Below are 21,283 nucleotides of genomic sequence, written 5' to 3'. Positions count from 1 at the left end.
ACAGAACCAGATAAAGGACGTGAAAATGGAAAGCGATTCTGTCCCCCCCCCCCCCCCCGACAAAGTTTTGGCTTAGTGTGAATATGTTTTCAGCACTCTAGTGTGTTGCAATGTACACACATAATAACTAATATTCAATACCCAGCATGTAGAAAGCAAAAATATAAAGAGCAAACAAGTCTAAAAAAATGTGAAAAGTTGTAGCAACACAGCTTAATCAAACAATCTTGTTAAGTAATCAGTATTATTATTATGAGGTTTTTACATGCAAACTATAACTTTTTAGCAACAGAAAAAGTCAAAACAGTATGACAAAACATATTAATGAGGATTTCCAGGTGTTTTACATTACCCTAAAATGGTGTGGGCTAATCTGTATGGATATTTCAATTATTTGTTGTAATTAATCAAGCACTGAGAAAACAAACATAGTCTTACAGTACGTCAGTAAAACAAAGCAACAGAAAAACACTGCACTTACATAACCAAAAATCCTAAATAAGGTATGACTTCGGTTATGTTAAGATCAGCACAAATTACATTAAGCACCCATTTTAAAGCTGTAACTACACATCATGTTTACTCTGGTATTTAAAAGTGAGAACTAAGATGAGCTTCTCTCCAGCTTCAAAATTGTTTTTCCAGTAATTCGTGCACATAATTGTGGATGAGTCGTCGGGATTCCAATATAAGAAATACTCAAGATATTCTGTTAAAGTTTACTTTTGGTAAAAAAGCTCCATAATTAAAAACTAGGAAACACTGCCCCTGTCCCTTGAAACTTACAAGCTCCAATGTATTGACCACAATTATCAAGTGTCTCACTTACTATGTTGTGAATGGCCATAAACTATGTCTTTGTGACAAAAATAAAAAACACATGTTGTGCAGCCTGTGAAGAGCAATGATGTAACATTGATTATTTATTCCATGATTTTAATGGCACCACATAAATATCTCCTGTACAAAAAAATTAAATGCTGAACAGGAGCCTAGAACTAAAGAATGAGTAAACATAAATATCCAGTAAACACAATGAAAGTTTTGGCACTGAGTGACTTTGAAATCTTGTGTCAAACTTTTTTTCTTTTCATTCAAATAAATATGATCATTGTTTTTTAAGTACGTATTTAGAACAAATGGGAGAACACAGCCGAAAATAAAAATTCAGTAGTTCAAATCCCAATTAACATGATGAAACAACCATTATAAAGGGATGGTGTAATTTATTGTTTAATGTTTACCATTAACTCACCTTGCTGAAGAAATGATAGCCTTGCTTGTAAGATCAAGGCTGACGAAACCTCCAAAAAGATTAAGGGAACCTTGAAACACCGATGCGGATTTCTTCAGTGATGAAACTATTGACGTGTGAGTTTAGTTTGAATGCACTAGTTCAGATATGTAAGGTTTCAGTGGAATAACGATCACAAAATGTGCACCATGGCATGATGTGAATAAGAACTAAGTTTGACACAGTTGTTGGAACACAATTTGCCCTGTAGGTGGCAGAACAGCCATCAAAGAGCAGATAAAGAGATGGTCCTCAGAACAAAGAGGAGACTGATGCGCTTGAGGCAGTGGGTGGAAACTTATTGGATGGGTGAAGAGTTAAGAGCCAACTCTGCACTTATTGGATGGCAACTTGGGTGGGGGTGTTAAGAGGTTTGAAGCCTGTAGCTATATCCACCAGACCTATATCTGGCACGGGTACTGGCACTGATGAATATTGAAAACAAGGAGCCTTGGCCCAATACAGATAGTTGCAGAAAGTTTGCAACCTCCCCAATGGTTTAGGGAAGTGGGTAGAGACAAAACAATGACAACAGGCTGGAACAGTGGGTGCAATGATTTGGACACGCAACCAGAAACAGAAAGAAAGGGGGAGAGAGAGGAGCAGGTGGGGACTGCAGAAGAGAATTCTGAGAAAGAGAAGGAAGAGAGAAAGGGGGAATGGGAGAGGAAGCAGCCATAGTTGTTCCAGAGTTCAAAGGAGGGGTGACATCAGGAGAACTGGAAGAAAAGGGCAGACATCATCATGGTGGAGGCAGCCAGTTGCTTTGCCTCATTTCTAAGTGAGGTTGAAGAGCTGCTTGTTTGAGAAAATGGATTCCCTCCTGGCTTGCAGGAAGTGAACGGTGGATTGGAATGCTGCATCTGGCCATGCTAGAAGGGCTGGTGGGTGCAAGGAGATAATGAGGTGACAGCCGAATGAAGAGCGTGGGAGAGACGCTGGAGTTATACAATAAGCCATCACCGAGTGCAAAAGATATGTCAGTCTGATGGGAAAAAATGCCAAATACAAGAAAAATGTACACAAGGTCTAAACAGGTGAAATATGTACTGTATAAGTAAGAGAGGAAGTACAATTTGATTTCCTCCCATACCTTCATTTAACAACACTATATTCCACATAGATTTGAAACATATATGTTTATGATTGTCACTGTAAGTTAACAGTTTGAGTTATGTGAGAAAACCAGTTTTCTTAAGTTTAAATGTTTTGCAGGGGAATAAAGTAAAAATGTGTTCTGGATAGATGGATACTTTATTGATCCCGTGAGGGAAATTGCAGTATGTTGAATGTTTACTTCTTTTAAAAGCATAAAAGTTTATAAAAGAGGTTTGATGATGTATTGGCAAAACATTTTGCTTCGAAAAATTTGGGAAATATTTTTAATACAAGTGCAATTTTGGAGTGTTTTTTTTTTTGTTTAGCTCTTAAGTGTTAAGAAATATATGTTACGGTTTGATAACCATGATGTACAGTACTTACAATTTGCAGATTTTTCACATTCCAGAAGTGCATATTCCTGTTGTAAAATAACATTTTGAAAGGTTTTGAAAATAAACCGAAACAAAATTATCCATGGAAAAAACACATCTGTACAGATACAGTAATTACCATAGTGTATGTGGCTTTTCTTCTACCAGTATATATTTCAGTATATCAGTATATATATATATTAAGATGCACGTTTTTTTTGGTGGTTTTATTTTTTTAGATTCTACCAAGTTACAGTAGATTCTAACAAGTTACAGTAAATTCCCCTAACTGAAGTAATTTTTTTTTAAAGTTCAGATTGTCTCATCAAGATAAAACGATCGATATAAGGATTTTGACAAATAGGGTGGCACGGTGGTACAGTCGTTAACATTGTTCCCTTACATCTCTTGGGCCCTGGGTTCAATTCTGGACCTGGGGTGCCATCTGTGTTCAGTTTGTTTGTTCTCCCTGTATTCTGAAGCTGGTGTAAGTGTGAGCACGTGTGTGTCTAGGTCACTGTGTGCCCTGTTGGACTGGCCTTGCTCCTATTGCCTGCCAGGACAGGCTCCAGCTCCCCCACGACCCTCAATCGGATGAAATGGCCAAAAATTAATGGATCAGTGGATTTTGGGAAATAATTAAAAATATCCAATGGTATTTGGAAAGAAACTGAAGAACACATTGAACCTTACCTCTAATACATTTCAAATGATATTATTTCATTTCAATACATTTGTTAACATGGCCCCATTCTGCTGGAGGAAACCTTGTCTGCTGGAGGTTAATCCCCCACCCTTTACTCAGAAATACACCCATAATAGATGTAAATTTAAAGAGCATGTACACGTAGAATTAGGAATTTGTCAGAAGATTATATTCACAGAATACAACAAATTATTTTACAACAAAGGAAAATAATTGGGTAAATTTATCTAATAAATTGAAATAAACACAGTTACAAGTGAGTAATTTCAGTAGTATACAGTAGTAGCATCGTATTTGCCCACATGAAAATGTTTCTCCTCGACACCTCAATATCTTTGGTAGTACCTCTTATTTTCAACATAAGGGCGCTGTCCAAGAGTGATGGTGCTGAATTCTATAGAATAAAATTCATCTTAATTCCCTCCTGAGTTTCATCTCAAAAAGAATGAGTTCCTGAAGCCTATTGCCTCTAATAAACAAGCAATTATAAAACTTTGCATATACTGTATGTAAGTGTTCTAATATAGAAATATTTTGTATGTATGACTTAATATTTATATTAAAAGAGGTGTTAAATGCAGATTTCACATTTCCAGTATTATTATATTTAAATATCAACAATGTTTTGAAAACAAAAATGTTTATAGAATGTGTCTTAACACCAGTCTAAGCCTTGATTGAGAGAGGACAAAAAATCATTGTCATGAAGGGTGTCAGCTTCCCTCTTCAATGGGATCTAACAGGGATATATTGCATTGTGGCAGTATGAACACTATGCTAGCAAAAACAAATGCCCAGACCAAGGTTTTGATACCTATGGAAATATATTTTTTCAGAAAACAGGGTTATGGACTTCTACATGGACATAACTATAAGATCACATTTTAAAATTTTAACTTGTTTCTGCACACCAAGATTGTAAACTCTTTGCTTTCGTTATGTACAGTATTACAGTTATTGTACTAGCACTATTCTACCTACCTATATACGTATGTTATGAGTATAGTATCTACAAGTCAAATAAAAACATTAAAAATTGAATAATGAAGGATAATTAAAAAGTAAAATTATATTCTAAGGAGCAGAAGCAGAATAATGACAGAATACAAAACAGGAACAGGGAAATGCAAGTTGATCTGGTAAAAATTCATGATTCTAGATATTTTAAAGCGTGAACCTTATCCACAAAGAAGTAGAACCATTGACAGAATGTCACAATGAATTACTATAAACCCCTAAGAGTACAAATTAATATTTCCAGAATGGTGGATTGCAGTATTACTTTCAAAGGCGTAAAAGATTTCCACACTAAATTAACTTAAGAGCACAACTGTAGCACAATCTGCCATCTTTTAAACCATTTTTACTGTAGCACAATCTGCCATCTTTTAAACAAGTTCAATAAATTGAACAAAAAAAAAGATCCTTTGGTCAAAATAGGTGGCATTAAACTATAATTCCCCTCAAACAGCATCATACATTCTGAGGGATATAGCAAGATATGAGACCGAAACTCTTAAAAAAGCAGGAGGGCATGAAATAATTGGGTATAATTCTAGATACTCTGTGCATATTAACATGAACAAATGATGGAATACTCTTTCAGAAACATAGCAACAGATTACAATATGTAGTAAGTAAGAAACTTTATTTCCTTCCTTAACAAAGTAGTGCTAAATCATTTCTCAAGTGAAAAGAAAGTGTTAAAGCACAGTCAAGTAATTGCGATCTCACATTGTCATCTGGAGCAACTGCTTTTCCTTGCTAGCTTGCTAATGAAGAAAAGAAAACCATAAATTAAAAGTGATAGCTTCCCAAAGGAAATCATTTCAATGGTCTGTGGAGATTATCGGCTTCCCTCTACCTCCTATTTAGTTATATTATTTTAATTAAATTATATGCTCAACTATCTCTGTCTTTTGCAAGCCACAAAATATATATCCTACATGGCAACGAGCCACAAAACAGTGGATAATGCTTTCACTGTAATAAATTCAATATCAACCACAAAAATACTACAAGCCAACATATAATTGCAGTTGGAAGAGTTCCTACAAGTAACTGTTCAAGGTTATGAAGAAAATCAGATCATTTGAGCATTCAGAGCCAAACAAATCCCTGTATCCTTCCTATACTCCTTTTTTCACTTTTGATTATTGAAATATATATACAACTACAAAATATCAAAAAGTTCCTTTATCAACAGATAAATTAATGGATCTTACATGGTTTACCAGCCTAACCCAAGTTACGTCTTATTTTGCATTGTTTATAAATGTTCCAAAAATGGAGGTGATAACAGTGTAGGTTCAGTCAAGAATTTCTCTTCATTTTTAAAAATACCTTTTACATAAAATGGAGTATATACGACTTAAATAACAAAATCCATTGTAATAACAAATGCTATTGTAATATAAAATATATTTTTAGCAGTAGTGATATTTTCGATGACTTTAATACACTCACAGGTCAAGCATTTTTTTTCTTTTTGCAAGTAAGGTTCCATTTTTTATCAAGCCACCAGTAGGTGTTCTGTCAAACCCAATCACTGAAGGCAATAAAAGTCAGTGCTCTTTGACATTATAGTTCAAAAATAAATAATTACATCACATACTGATATCATGAATTAAAATCTCAAGGGTTTGGAACTCATTAAACTCTGAGTAACATTTTGTTAGAGACAATCCATCCACCCATTTTCTAACCACTTCATCCATTTCAGGGTCACAGGGGAGCTGAAGCCTTTCCCTGCAAGCAACAGGCACAAGGCAGGGTACACCCTGGATAAGACGCCTTTCTATTGACAGCACAAAGAGACACAGACACATACACACTCACTCCAGGGCCAGTTTTTCAGAAGCCAATTAACCTACCATTTTGTCGCTGGGCTGAGGGAGGAAACCTGAACATACAAACTCCACGCAGACAGACTGAACCCAAGGGCCCCACACTGCAAGGCAGCAGTGCTAACCACTGCGCTACAGTGTCACCTGTGTTGGAGATAATAATTTTAATGTAATTTTAATTGCATTTTATACTGATGGAAAAAAGAAATGGAACATTTTCTGGAATGAAAATACTATAGTTATAGCTTAGGTACTTTCACAAAAAGTTGTCAAATTGTTTTACGCCCTCTGACCAGCAATACAGCTTGTGCAGTGAGGCATTGCAACTTGCCGATCACATGAAAGCTCGTTAGGTGCACTTTTACCCAACGAGGTCCAGGTGGAACAATGCCTGATCAGGTCACCTTTAAAAAGGCCTTAATTCAAAGCTTAGAAAAAGGCCACACAGTCAGTTTTCTGTGCATTCCCTAATGCCTCAAATGTCACCAGAAACAAGGGAGAGGGCCATTGGCATGCTACAAGGAGGCTTGCCATGTGCTGGCCTTAGAGCAAAGAGACCTGTCAGAGGCCCTCTGCTCACACCTCCTAGACATCACTCACTGGACTCGTCAGCAGTGGCATCAGGTCCTCTTCACAAATGAGTCACTCTTCAGCCTGTTCCACGCAGACGGGAGGACCAGAGTGTGGAGGAGGAGGTGTTGGGTTTCTTTTTTCCATCAGTATACTTTCTGTTTTTCATATGGGCACATGCTACACATTTATAAACATTATGTATACTATATACTGTACTTAACTACACATTTTCCCACCTTTGGAATGAATGGTTAAATTAATATGATAAACATTGCAGCTTTTGTTCAGTATGTATAACAAAACATTTATCTAAGCTATCTGTAAACAATACATATTGTGTAAGTTCAAAATTACAATTTTGCTATTTGTTCTCTTTACATACATTTTCTATTGGCTGTAAAGCAGTTTTTTAGTGAACAATGTGGATTTTGTCACATTTTTATGAAAAACAGATTTCCAAAGCAAAATCCATGTAACAGATCCAGGCATAATTAAAGCCTACCTTTCAGTGACTAACCTTCTAATTTAATATGTCAAACTTCATGGTGTACAAGGTAAGCCAAAGGACCCAGGATGCCTTTGGTCTGAAATCTGGCTGTGGTTATGACTGATGACTGATCAGAGAGAACTCGTTCCCACGGCTTTTGTAAAAAATATTGTTTTGCTCTAATAAATCTCTCCCCTGTGATGGACTGGCGTCCCATTCTGGGGGCGGTCAGTCGTGTGCTTTAAGTGCTGCCTTACACGCTATGCTTCAAAGACAGGCTCCGATTTGAGGCAGCACTGACTAGGATAAGTGGCTTTTTAATTATGAATGGATAGCAATAAAAATCTTGAAACTTAAACTCATCAGATATACAGTACACAGAACTACAATAATGTACATCCTTTACAAAATCCTTTGAAACTCTTTTACAAATGACTTGCTTTCTGAAGGAGTTTCTTCATTTTTTATTTGTTCTTTATTAATATATATATTATTAATATGCCTGATGATCCTTTTACAGAGTACTGTAGGTGTCTTATCAGGTTAGACAGTAATCATTTGAACTGTACTCCATTAATTATTCATTTACCTAAAAGACGATATTTTGACTTAATAAAACTGTATGTTGCCTATATTGTTCTTGTAATACTTTCAAAGAAGCACCACAAAAAAATCCAATTTAACAGACAACAGGAGAAAATAACTTAAAACTTGTTGTTCAGTTCAAAGAAACTCAACACGCATTACCTGGCCATAAGAAACATCCCTAATTATACTTAGAACAGGGTTACATTTTTATCCACCAATATGATCTAAGCACAAACTGCAGTTTGGAGACTTTGAATCAGTGTATCAATGTGTTACAAGTTCAAATTAGGATATTTAAAAAGGGATGACCGGTCCTGACCCATTTCTGAGAAAACCTGTTCTAAAAATATAAGAATCATTTGCCAAACAAAGGTCTAGTGATAAGTACACAAAACGCTATAGAAAATTATCAAAGGCTGTCACGAGACTGAAAGAGGTTAAAAGTCTAGGAACTTTATAAAACAAGACATTTATAAATAATCTATCAACACTTTAACAAAAAGTAGTTTTCTTTATTTGACTGTCATAATGGTGGCAGAAACTCAATGCAGTACATAGAAACACCAAATCAGCTAGAATATTATTATTTATTTTAAAAATGTTTTGTGTAAAAATATACCATTTGCTTTTACACTTTTTTGGTTGTTGATTCAGGGGCCATTCTAAACAGAGATATTGTATGACTTGAAGATGTTTTGCCTCAAAAGTTAAGTCTGTTCAAACATTGTTTTTCAACATGTGTAATTCATTTATGTTGAAGTGCTAAGGAGTTACAGTGTTGATGTACAGTATGTACAGTATAGTGAAAAAACAGTATCAGACAGTAAGTGAGGCCTCTCTGGGGTTAAGTACAGTATGTCCTGAAGAGATGAATTTTCAGTTTCTTTTGGAAACCGGCAAAGTGAGTTTGCAGTTCTAACTGTAGCATGTAGGTACTTCTACCATCTGGCCATGTTAATAAAGATACAGTATGGAGGCAATGTAACATAATGGGTAATTGTTTGAACTCACATCCTGGGTTCACATCCTTGTTGGCGAGACTGCTGTTGCACTTTGAGAAATGGATTTTAGCCCAGTCGCTCCACTCTGCCTAACTGTATGAGTGGGAACTAGGGGGCTGGCCCTAGTGATGGACTGCTGAGCCATCCAGGAGAGACTTGAAGTGGTTAGATGTGCCTTTTCCAATTTCAAGCCTTAAAAACAAGCCTTAAAAACCTGGCCCTGTGTGCCATTAGGTGTGGCACAGAATCATCTACTGTACTTACCCAACAATGTGATAAGAACACACGTACAACTTACTGCTAAAATGTCAGACATTTAGGTTTGGATAAAAAATATGCTATGAATTTTGTTAAAAGTAACTGTAAAATGTTGCAAAAGCACTTCAGGACACTTTGCCAAAGTGGTCCTGAGAGGTGAGATAAATCAGAGTGCAAGCTGGCAAGGAATACGTAGTTAAATCCACAATGAAAAGTGGAAGGAGGTAAAATTACAAAGCTGTGGCAGTGGGGCCACATTTGGGAGGTACAGTACAAGGCTCCACTATATTTTAATTTTACATAAAATACATTTTACTTTGTCAGTTGTTAATAGGCCCTATAATTGCACATAAACATTTATTGGGCCTTTTCATTATACTAATATATTTTACTTGAAATATTATTCATGTACCAAATTCAAGCCAATACTTTAAAGTATTGTCTTCAAGGTGCAGAAAATAAATACATATTTCGCATACAGATCTAAGACACTGTTATTGTTAATATTTTATTCTGCTGTAGCCTGTAAGCCAAGAGTTAATTATGACATTATGACAAACCCCCCAGATGAGCTGAATAACCTGCACACCCTTGTAGCTCGTATTATGTGCCCACATATTTATTACATACCGACATTTGACAGATGATGGGCAAACCCTGAATAAACTTTTTCAAGGTATGTATTGTCTATTAATTGAATAATTAATACCTACTCTATATATTTTATTAATACTGTATGCATTATCTATGTATTGACCATTTACTAGCACTCAAAATGCTGTTTCAGTAACAAAGTAGCAATGCATATCCTACAGGTGATCCTTAAAAGATCCTTAAAAGTTTACAGTAAGCTAACCGATCAATACACTTTGTTCTAGACAACAGACTGGAACATTGAACATTATGAAGTTTTAAATGTATAGCTTTTATTACAATTTAAATGGTATGCCCCTGTAGAAAATATTTACTGTATAAATGGAAGTGCTGTTTGCATTGTTTGATTGCCATCTTTTCAGTAATTATGCATTCAGTGATATAATTTAAATTATTTTGAAATACTGTTAGCCAGATTTCTTTAATCCAAAATTGGATTTCTGTGCTTTTTAAGAATCACTGAGTCTGGTTTGTAGGTGTTTGATAGAGTTTAACAAACAAAATATCTGTTGATAGGACCTAACACCTAATTTATGGCATTATACCCCCCCCTTAAAATTACAGGTCAGTAAAACTTTGCATCTTTCCACCATCCCCATTTTGGCTTTTTCAATAACACCTTGGCTCACTCCACACAGAAGTTCTGACTACCTTGTCCTTCTGCCCAAGTTGTCTTCTCTCAACTAAGTGGGTTTAAGCCAAAGAATGTTGCAATCGCTTGCATAGCCAAGCAACTATTAGATGTGGGGTGTTGTCTGAATAATAAGTAAGTAATAGCTGTGGAACAATTTCACTTATTTCCCAGTGGTCTTTCAGGGCACCATTTTCACAGATATAGTTGTATGTTGTTACACCTTTTAAGACAGTATTAATGTTTATGCCTATATTACAATCTTGCATGATTTATTACCAGAAAAAAAATAATAAACTGTTTCAGGTACTAAAGGTACAACCAAGTTTAAAAATCAATTTGCCAGTTTAACTGTTTTTAAAACCAAAGCAAGAGGCACTGGTTTATACATAGGGTTGTGGGAGTCTGCAACAAGCTACCCATCCATATTATTGAAGCCAGTACCCTGTCTTATTTCAAGAAATGATTGCATGAGATTCTCAAATCTATGTGCTACAAACTACTGAAGGCCAAATGGCCTCTTCTCATTTGGAACCTTTCTTATATTCTTTATTTGCCAAAAAAATACAAAGTGTTGCACCCCCAACTTCCTTCTACTAAACACAATTTTGTGTCACTGGCAGTTCAGCACAATGTTGAGCTACAGTATATAAATTTGTCACATAAAAATATCTGCTCCTTTCTGTTGCTGATACAACAGCGAAGCTCTCTTGTGAGTTCCCATTAATAGCTATTAGGATTATCATCTTTGTATTAGAATTTCAAAGCTTTCCCTAAGATGATATTGGGGACAACAGATCACATGTTCTTTTAACCGTCTTGTAGTACCATTTTTGTGTCCTTCCACTGGCTCCATATTACCAGATAATAATAATAATAATAATAATAATAATAATAATAATAATAATAATGATTAACACTTATATACTGTAGCACTTTTTTGGACACTCAACTCAAAGTGCTTTACAGGTAATGGGGACTCCCTTCCACCACCACCAGTGTGCAGCCCCACCTGGATGATGTGACAGCAGCCATAGTGCACCAGAACGCTCACCACACATCAGCTACTATATCAGTGGGGAGGAGAACAGACTAATGAAGCGAATTCATAGATGGGTAATATAAGGAGGCCATGATTTGTAAGGGCAAATGGGAAATTTGACCAGGATGTTGGGAATACACCCTACTCTTTTCGAAGAAACGCCCTGGGATTTTTAACGACCACAGAGTCAGGACTTCAGTTTTATGTCTCATCCGAAGGACGGTGCCTTTTTACAGTATAGTGTCCCAGTCACTATACTGGGGCATTGGGACCCACACAGACCACAGGGTGAGCACCACTAACACCTCTTCCAGCAGCAACCTTTAGTTTTCCCCAGGAGGTCTCCCATCCAGGTACTGACCAGGCTCACACCTGTTGAGCTTCAGTGGGCTGCCAGTTGTGAATTGCAGGGTGATATGGCTGCCAGCTGCAATTTAAAATCCTAACTCTTTCCTATTCCTGTTCCTACTATCTGAAGTCCTTTCCCTCATCTTACACAACCTCAATGTCTGATCACATTCTTTCCCTACCCTAACCCTACAGTGCCAGAAAGAACCACTGTGCACAATCACCTGTTCAGATAGCATCTGTGCTGTCTCAATTCTCAATTACATTCTTCAGTCACTCTAACCCACGTAGTGCACTAATGCTCTTAAATTCTCAAAACAGCAAAAGTATAGTATGTCCTTATTGTACTTGTTCACAGTAAACTTGTATATTGTAATATATGTACTATCAGAAGGTTGTAAGTAGTGCTGTTTCAAAGTAGCAATGTATAACAACAACACACACCCTGCGTGACTAGTAATTATGCATGGCTAATTTTTTTATCAAATAAAATAAATACAAAATACATAAAAGAGTTCACTTTTTACAAAAATATAAGAATAGGATCCTTCTCTAAAATTAAGTTCTGCAAACATGTATGTAATAAACACATGATAAATACCCAATAAGTGACAAACCTGAAATTGGTTGATTTCTGAAACTGAAACTGGTTGATTATGTGTATATTTAGTTTTACAATTTTGTTTAAAAAAAACTAAAACTAGCTGATTTCACTAGCAGATAGAGTGGTTTTACTCATTTTAAAATGTAAGCTGAAGTATTTTTTAATAGGAAACGCTGGTGGAGTATTAATACCTGTGTAGGCATGCAATTCATGAAGTTATGTGGGGCACACAACCCTTTGGAACTAAGTGGGTGAAGACCATTGCCACTGTATAATGTACATTAACTTGGATTGTGCTAATAATGTTAATGTGGACTAGTGTTACACTGTAGTTAATGAGTTTATTAACTAATATGTCTTGAAAGCACTGCATTATACAGTTTCCCTAAGAGCTGCTGTTTTTTTAAAGAAACCAAGGAACCCTACTATTCATTGTTAATTTGTAAAGCCACTATATGTCACCAGTATAAGGAAAGGCCAATAATAATTATATTAAAAGCTGAAATAATTAACTTAATATTTATCCCAATTCTGAGCTCTGCTTGAAACATTTTACTGTTAAGTATCAAGAGTGATCATAACCATAAAGATTCTGATGTCTCCAAAGACCATGGTAGGATGAATCGTTCTTTGATTATTATTTTATTGTTGTATTACAAATCCAAACCACAAACGTTTAAATTATTTGCCTTATCTAACATCTACCACAAGCTATCTTTTATGGAGATTTTCAGAAAGATGTCATTATATTATTAATTGAATACATGACAGTTTAAGAAGCTTTACTGGCAGTCCAGTATACTACTACCAATAACACCTCCTTGCATTTATACAGCAGTTTTCATCTCAAGGATCCCAAATCACTTTACATAAAGGAAGGGCCACTTCATCCACCACTGAAATGCAGCAGCATCCTAGATGACAAGCAACAGCCATTCTACACCAGCAGCCCCGATTCACAGCAGTTCAGATGGTGATGGTGGAAATGTTGTTACTAATTTAAAGAGGAGCTTTCGGTAAACCAGACTGTGCAAGTCAAGAGTGGAATTTACCAGGACAGTTGTTAACACCAAACAGACAAACCCTTGCATTACTGTCCACATTGGGGCTTTGGTTTGGAAATTGTGGTCTAGAGGAAAGAGTGCCACCTACTGGTTTACCTACTGTCTTATAGCTGCAACCTTGTTCTCCTCAGAATTGTCTCATCCCAGTATTCAACAGGCCCTTTCTTGCTAATCTCCTGAGTTCTGACAACGTTGAATTAGAAGGTGGTAAAGCTGCTGTATGCAATGAAAGTAGCAAAAGAAAACTTATGCTAATAATATAATTTCATTCAAATTTCAATTTTTTTGAAATAACCAAAATTCCAGATGCTTTTGCATGATATTGTAGGCCAAGTTGCTATGTCAATACACACTAGGCTTTCCAAGATCACAGTCTTAATCTGATTTGTCAGAGAAGCAGTGAATTAACCTGGTGATTAACCTGAAAATTGATACAAGGCTAGATCAAAGCCATAGTAACAGTCAAACACAAGCAATAGTAAATCACAGTTTTGTATCCTTCCCTCTTACTATTGAGGAAGGAGGTTACGGATCTAGTGTTCTCTAAAACCCTTAATTGAAATTACAAGACTTTCTGAAAAGAAAAAAATAAACTATATGGAATAATTAACATGAAAACAAGGGACCACATGCGCAGTAAATTTAAGATATGCACAAAATGACCAAACACGAAGTGATTCTTGGCTTATTGTTTCAAATTGTAAAGGAGCATCATGTTAACCATCATAAGATGAAATATTATATTGAAGTTGCAGCTATCAGTTAAAAGACTGAATATCCAACTAGAGCCTTTTCGTCATAAGGGCCTTTACTGTATTATTTCAGACAAAAGATCTCGGTTTGATACTTCTGGTAACAAACACCCTTAAGCAAAATCCAGTTGTTATAGGGATACATAACCAAACACCAAACTTTTTTTTTATTAAGCACATCTAAAAATAAATTAAAAAAAAGAACTTGAATAAACTAATTAAAAGCAAACTGTTTTTTTAAGTAGCTTGCAATTGCGCAATATCTTAAAATCCTCATTTAAACTAACAATAAAAAACAAATACAATAACAAAAAACATACAATTTGCACTAGCTTTAACAGAAAATACTAAAAATAACAACAGATGGAAATAATTGTATTGTTTTTACTTTTTTATTTGTCATTAAATTATACTATAAAAGCTTTCCTAATGTTTCAGTAACCACATCCAATAATCATCAGGCACAAGTGCCATGAGAGTCATTGCCAAACTGGTAGCTAAGTAACAATTAACTTCAACTGAATGGTAATACTCACTAGATTTTCACAGTATTTTCTTCATGCAGATTCCATAAAACATCATTTCAGTGTTTCAAGTGTGAGGCGTTCCATCCTCAGTCAAAGTACTCACGTGGTACAAAAAGGTAGCTGTTACAAACATAACCTAAAACACTCTGGACACCCTTTTAACAAAAAAAAATTGAATTTGTTATGCAGGAAGACAAGTTATGGTGTGGTCATTTAGCAAATCTACAAAATATCACACAACATATCTGACCAGACTGATAGCCCATAGAAGATTATAAAAAAAGGTTTGATAAAGGGGAAGGAAAACATGTTTTAACGGATGCTGACAAAGAGCTTTTTTTTCCCAAAAACAAAGCCAAGAACTGTACGGATAAGCATCTCCAAGCAAATCTTGAGATCTTGATTGTTATGACTGTACAGCACATCCATGTCATAGAACTGCCATCAACAAATAACACGTCTCACACAGAGCCCATTTCCATGGGACAAGAGCAGAACTCGGTATGTAAAGAACAACATACAATTTAACAATATCACTGCAGAAATGCAAGACAAAAATACCACGTTGAGGAAAAAGAAGTACCATTTCCATACAAACCACAGCAGAAGATCATAAAAACTAATTTAAGGCAGTATAATATATATAATATAATTATAGCTTATGAAACGATATCTGTTTGTATCTGTTTTATTTCAGTCATGCAGTTGAGTTGCAAGGTGGGAAACAATTTCAAAGTAGAGATACTGTATACTGTACATATTCAACACTGCAGGATCTGTGATTTTTTATTTCCACAATTTGTTTCCTATCTAGTTCAGAATAACAACTATAGAATCACCATTCTGCTCATACTGTTTCTTTTTATTTCTCTTTTAGTTTGGAAATTATACTATTTTGCTGATGATATTCCGCAACAGGGGGTTTTGTTGGACAGGTTACTAATAACTCGCACTATTTAAAACATTTCTTAATGTTCAACATTGTCTCTAAAGCTAATGGTTAAGAAGTTATAATAATTTTAGTAATTATTATAGCCATAAAAGTATAATCATTACCACATATGACTTCTGCTTATAAATCCTATAATAGGACTTAAATCTGTCAGCTCTATGAATCATGTTCTATGCATGAAAGTTGCTCTGTTATTTCACTCAATCCTTATTTCCTAAATTGTTGATAGTAATTTTAATTTCACCTCTGCAATTAAAGATTAAGATAGCCATCTTTAGAATCCTGTGATAGTTTTCCTAAGGCAAGATATGTTATACTGAGTAAATCAGAATACATTTATATTTTTTTTTACATTCGACACTGCATGCTTTTGGTTAAAAACACATCTGAGGAATTCCCTGTGACCATGTATTCCCCTCTTTAACATCTTTAACCGATATAAAAAATAAACAGGCAATTCCATGGCTGGTCTTCGGTATTTGACAGGACTCAGAAAGTTATTCATACAGTACTTGCCGTCAGCAATGTTCTGCAGGTATAGCTGTTTAAACCTGAGTTCTGTTCTTGGTAACCTGTACATGTAAATACTGTAGTAATGCCCTGTTACAAAGAGGTGTTTTCCGACATTTTTTTTAATTGGTCCATAAACCATGTTAAATTAAAGTCTTGAAGCAAAACTGGCGCTTGTGAAATGTACTCAATTGTCCTTTAAGGATTTGGGCACGTGATGCTGAGATCAATCGCTAGGGCCGTTCTGCTTGAACGAGTTTGCTTTCTTCTCAAGTTAACACAGCGCTTTCTATCAACCCTCACAATTTCCTGTCTAAGTAAACGATACCTTTAAACGATAATATTGCTAATAAAATAAGTAATAAAATTAATGTATTTGGATGTAAGAGGTAAGTAAACGTTTGTATATCAAATAACCACCACATCATTCAAAAACGTATATTTAAATCATACAAATATATGCTATTTAAGATTCTTATTTCAGAAAATAAGGACATTTAAAATTGCAGAATAGCTTTGCTTTTTAAAGCAATATTCTACGTCTTGCTGTTAGGAGAATGTAATTACCTATCCAATGATTTAAGATGTTAAAGGGCTTTATACATAAATTCTGCATGCAAAAACACCCAACAAACGCAGCTAATTGATATGTGTGACTATGTGTTCATCCATACAATACATTGAGACGATTTCTAACGTCATAAGCAATAATCGGAAACTGACAAGTAAATTAATCCGGTTTATTTAACATACTAACGAAGAACACATGTCCATGTTTTTTATACATGCAGGTTATTTATACAAATCATTACTGATCAGCGTGTCGCTGAAACTGTTTTGAAGTAATACGTTATGAATGTATCTTCAAAGACAGTTCGTTAAAAAGTTATGACGAAAAATATAAATACTTTGTATCAGGTTTATGTACAGTACCATATTCTTCAACATTCCGAATTTGGTACATCAAATATTTGATCTTGAGTATTCAAAATATCTGTTAACTAACATCACCAAAATCAATAAAACATCTCAAATGATTATTCTTTTAGGGTATATAACATGCTATTTTGTTTTCTGTTTAAAATGGATATTGAAGCGTGTGCGCGCGCACGAACGCTCACTCGGTTCACATACAGTAACTTCTAAACAGAGTAATACTTCGGGGCAATCATGTACATTTCAAACTAAGTTTACTGTGGTTTGTTTTTCCCAAAAAGCTCAGAAAATGCATATTCTTGTAGTAAACCCGATGAATAGGACAATCCTAACATTTAAATTCAGTGGGGCACCAAAACACAAGCAGAAGTTTGAGTCGAGGTGCCTTAATGCTTTTTATTCTACAGTACAGTTGGGTCTGTGCGCTATTATCTCTTCAGAGTCAAATACAATAACTGGAGGATTAGAGGCTGTCATCACCGGCTAAAAATAAAATATAGCAGCTTACCTATTGGTCTGCTGTTGTCCAGCCTGGGAAAAAACAAGGCCTTTTCACGAGAAGAAAATTTGTAGTCTTGATCTACAGAATAGAGGCCACTAGTATAGCGCCTGGAGACACTTTTGTCACCTTGGTTGTCCCCAATGACTTGCATGATGAGGTCTAGAAGTGTTCTTCTTTCTTTTTGCCTGGCTTCCTTGCTGTCCATACATTGGCCCGAGGTGACCAGCAGAAAGATAATGCTCAACAGTACGTGCCATTTCTTTTCAGCCCGCATCGCTTAAGATCTGCATATGCAAAGAGACAAAACAATATGTGTAATTATACATACAGCTTCCTGCAACAGATCCACACTCCCTATCTTTTTCTTTCTACATGGCCAGTCTACCTTAATCGACTGAGCTGACTCTCCTCCCACATCACTGGTTCCATTCCATAACTAACATCTCTTTAGGGCGCATTTATAGCAACGGATTAGAAAAAAGGTTTTACCAAAGCCGCACACAGCAATCCGGGGTTTAGTTCACATGTACTAAGCACTCATCCTCATATTATATGAGTGACTTCGTCCAGCCTTGCCTGTATGCTGTACATATTTGTGTTTTCAGAAGATCTGTAGTTGCCTATAAACTTGAACCCACTCCTTTAAAGTGGGAATGGTTATGTCAGTTCGCTGGCGATACTGTACGTATTCTCTAGAACTATCTTGCACTCTGTAGAAAAATCTTAAAAATCTAAATTACTGTATTAATATTTCTCATTAGAAATTTAAGCGCTGTGTTTTAGAAGTCGTCTTTGGTGAACTGCCATTTCACACAGTTTCTAGTTTGCCTTCTGTTGTTGGTCATTAAATTGTACTGAGTATAAAACCTTGACCTTAAAAAAAAATACATTCCGTGCGTACAGTATGCGCTGAATCAATTCCATCAACGCTCCTTCAAACTTTCAAGATAGAAGTATTTAGCTATTCCATGATAACCGTTAGCAGCACTGTGCTAAGGAATAGGTAATTATTGCTAAATTATATTATTAGGATAGAGGTGGTTTGGATATTATCCTTATAGAGCTGAAATACGTTTTTTTTTTCCCCAGTCATCATTGGATACGTTCTCAAGCTGTTTACAAGAGTAACTATTTCAGTAAAACTGTTAGCTACAGTTATGATTATATTGCGCCCCAGGTAGTGGAAAAGCACGCCTGTGTAAAACATTTACAGCATTTATTGCAGTTGTTTGCAGACAAAAAACCTGGAAACGATAAAGGATGCACTAATGTGTACGGCAGTTAAAAAAAAAAAGTGATGCAGATTTTTAGAATGACCGAGGTGGACGAGAATATGATGTGGTACGAAGTGAAACTTTGGTGTTTCATCAGTTGCTAAAAATGTTGGGAATAAACAGAGGTAAACAGAAACATAGTTTAAGAAATAGTCGAATGTTTTTAAATAATATCGTACGATACAAAAGCTGATTTTATGCATAACTTACAATTTATGCTCTCGATGAATGCTTACGCTCTGTGAAGTCTGGACAAAGTTGATACTACAGAAAAACTCCTCGTGTAGCCGATTTTGTTTTTGATGCAGGTAACAGCCTGTGGAAGGATGTCTCGTCTTGTGTCTTGTTGGCTACCATGCGGCTCAGTTATATATGTTCAGCAAGAGCAAGTTCAGTTTAATACAGTCGACTTTGGGTGGGTGGCAAGCAGTCAAGACATGTTTCGTTTACTTCAGCTCGTGGTTGCTCCCTTTAGCACATGCCCCTCCTTTCTGCAGTGCATCATCGTTGGAGTCGCAATTCCGAATTGGTTCTATTCCTTTGAAACAGAAAATCCCACTTGTTCAGTAAAGAACTAGTTAGTTTATGTTAGGCAGTCTGAACTGGCACCACTCGTCTCGGAAACTCCAATTTAAACAACTGAAAACACTAAGGACTGTTCTCTGGATCGCCAGTTCCCGAAGACCTGTTCAGATGGAGATGCCTCCGACTACTGTGGCTTACTTTGTTGTGCGGCTGACCGGTTAAAGTAGTCAGCTGATGAGTTGTACGGAGATGTCCTGAAAGTCTTGTGACTACCCCCTTGCAAATATCTGAATTTACGATGGTTTTTTTTTTCAGGTAGTGAAATACTATTTGCGCAGCAAAATTCGTATTATTGACTGTCTGCAAAGGTTAAATATTTCATATTTGATTTTTGTCTTACTGCGAGCTTGGGTACATTCACAGGTAAACGCGATCACGCTTTGTCGTTCAGCTATTCTGTTTCAAAAGTACAGGTAGTTGAGGGAATTCGTTTGCTAAAGGTCTGCCTGAGGGCTGAAGTTGTATTTATCGACATAATTATATAAATTAAATTAAAAGTGTTAAGCGCTGGTAGGTTGAACTACTCAATTGTGTAGCATATACAGTATGTTTTAAAATATGTGCCGTTAAGGCATTATGTGTTTTATGTGTAGCTATCAAGGTATTTATTAAAGTGATAGTTTGATTACAAGCGTTGCGTATTTTTGCTTGATCTTCTTGCAGCATTCCTTTTAAAGCGATAGATAAGTTCAAGTCAGCACGAAAAGTGGTAATATAAAAACTGCACTCGCAGAAAAATAAAATAATAAGAAATCATTGGGGATTTTAGTGTTACCAACGCTATAGCCATTATGTATACATATGTCAATCTCAAATGGACCTGTGGAATTTTAATTAAATTGGTTTAATTAAACCTTGATTGGACGAACTTAGCCCTTCACACAGGTGCAAAGCTTTTTCTGTGAACTTAAAGAGAGAAATCCTGCTTTTTGATTCCGACGATTGGAGGTAGGAACCGATGTACTCTTTTGGTCCATACAAAAAGAACACGTATAGTATACTGTAGCTCAGGAGCTAGGATGTTCTGCGGAGAAGAAAAAACAATTGTTCTTGTCATAAGTCTTTAGCTAATTCTTATTTGTTAATATAATTGTATTACCTTTGTGGGGAGACCATAAAATTAACATTTACTATAGTTTAAAAACGAACAGTGGTAATATATAATTCGTATTGTGTTTTACTTTCACATAAAAGCTGTAGACTTGTAACATGGTAAAGTACAATACAAAAAAATGAAAACCAGGGGGAAAAAAGAGGAGAAAAAATACTTTTTAAGATTGTGTCTTACATTTTTCTTAAGAGTAATACTATTCTGAACAAATACTGTATTACCAACCGCAATCCCCAACTGGTAAGACAGTATTACTTACAGAGGGGTTTTATAATCTGTCTTAAGTGACCAGTTAGTCAAATTCCATAGTGTTTACACTGCACAGGAAATGAGAAAACTCTAGTTAAACTGAGCACTATTTATATTTAGTGTTTTTGCTGTGCCTCATTCTGCACCAAAGTAAGCTTGACGTCTAGCATGCCATGATGTGACCCCATCATTTTTACGTTTGGTACCGCTGACAGGGAATCTTGCTACAGTATATAGCCCAGCCACCAATAAGGAGGGACAGTAACTAGAGCACTATTCCTTTAGGAATGCTAGGTTGTTTCTTGTAGATTATTATT

At 35.7% G+C, this 21,283-nt stretch overlaps 1 protein-coding gene across 4 annotated transcripts in view; it reads right to left on the bottom strand.

Moving 5' to 3' along the window:
* Window positions 1-19,751, bottom strand: part of alkal1 (ALK and LTK ligand 1) — a 37,841-nt gene extending 18,090 nt beyond the window's left edge. The window contains exons 1-2 of one of the 4 annotated variants that reach the window (XM_088642452.1): window positions 19,232-19,751; window positions 17,754-18,031 (exon numbers count right to left, since the gene is read on the bottom strand). In XM_088642452.1, the coding sequence (XP_088498578.1) occupies window positions 17,754-18,021 (268 nt within the window). In that variant the 5' untranslated portion in view covers window positions 18,022-18,031; window positions 19,232-19,751. The other 3 variants (XM_088642455.1, XM_088642453.1, XM_088642454.1) reach the window with 3 other exon arrangements.
* Window positions 19,752-21,283: the final 1,532 nt, after the last annotated feature.

This window comes from Lepisosteus platostomus, chromosome 8, assembly GCF_059453375.1.
Source record: "Lepisosteus platostomus isolate fLepPlt1 chromosome 8, fLepPlt1.hap1, whole genome shotgun sequence".
Lineage (NCBI taxonomy): Eukaryota > Metazoa > Chordata > Actinopteri > Semionotiformes > Lepisosteidae > Lepisosteus > Lepisosteus platostomus.
The sequence above is the reverse complement of the archived record's forward strand: the minus strand, read 5'-3'. Positions and strand labels throughout refer to the sequence as shown.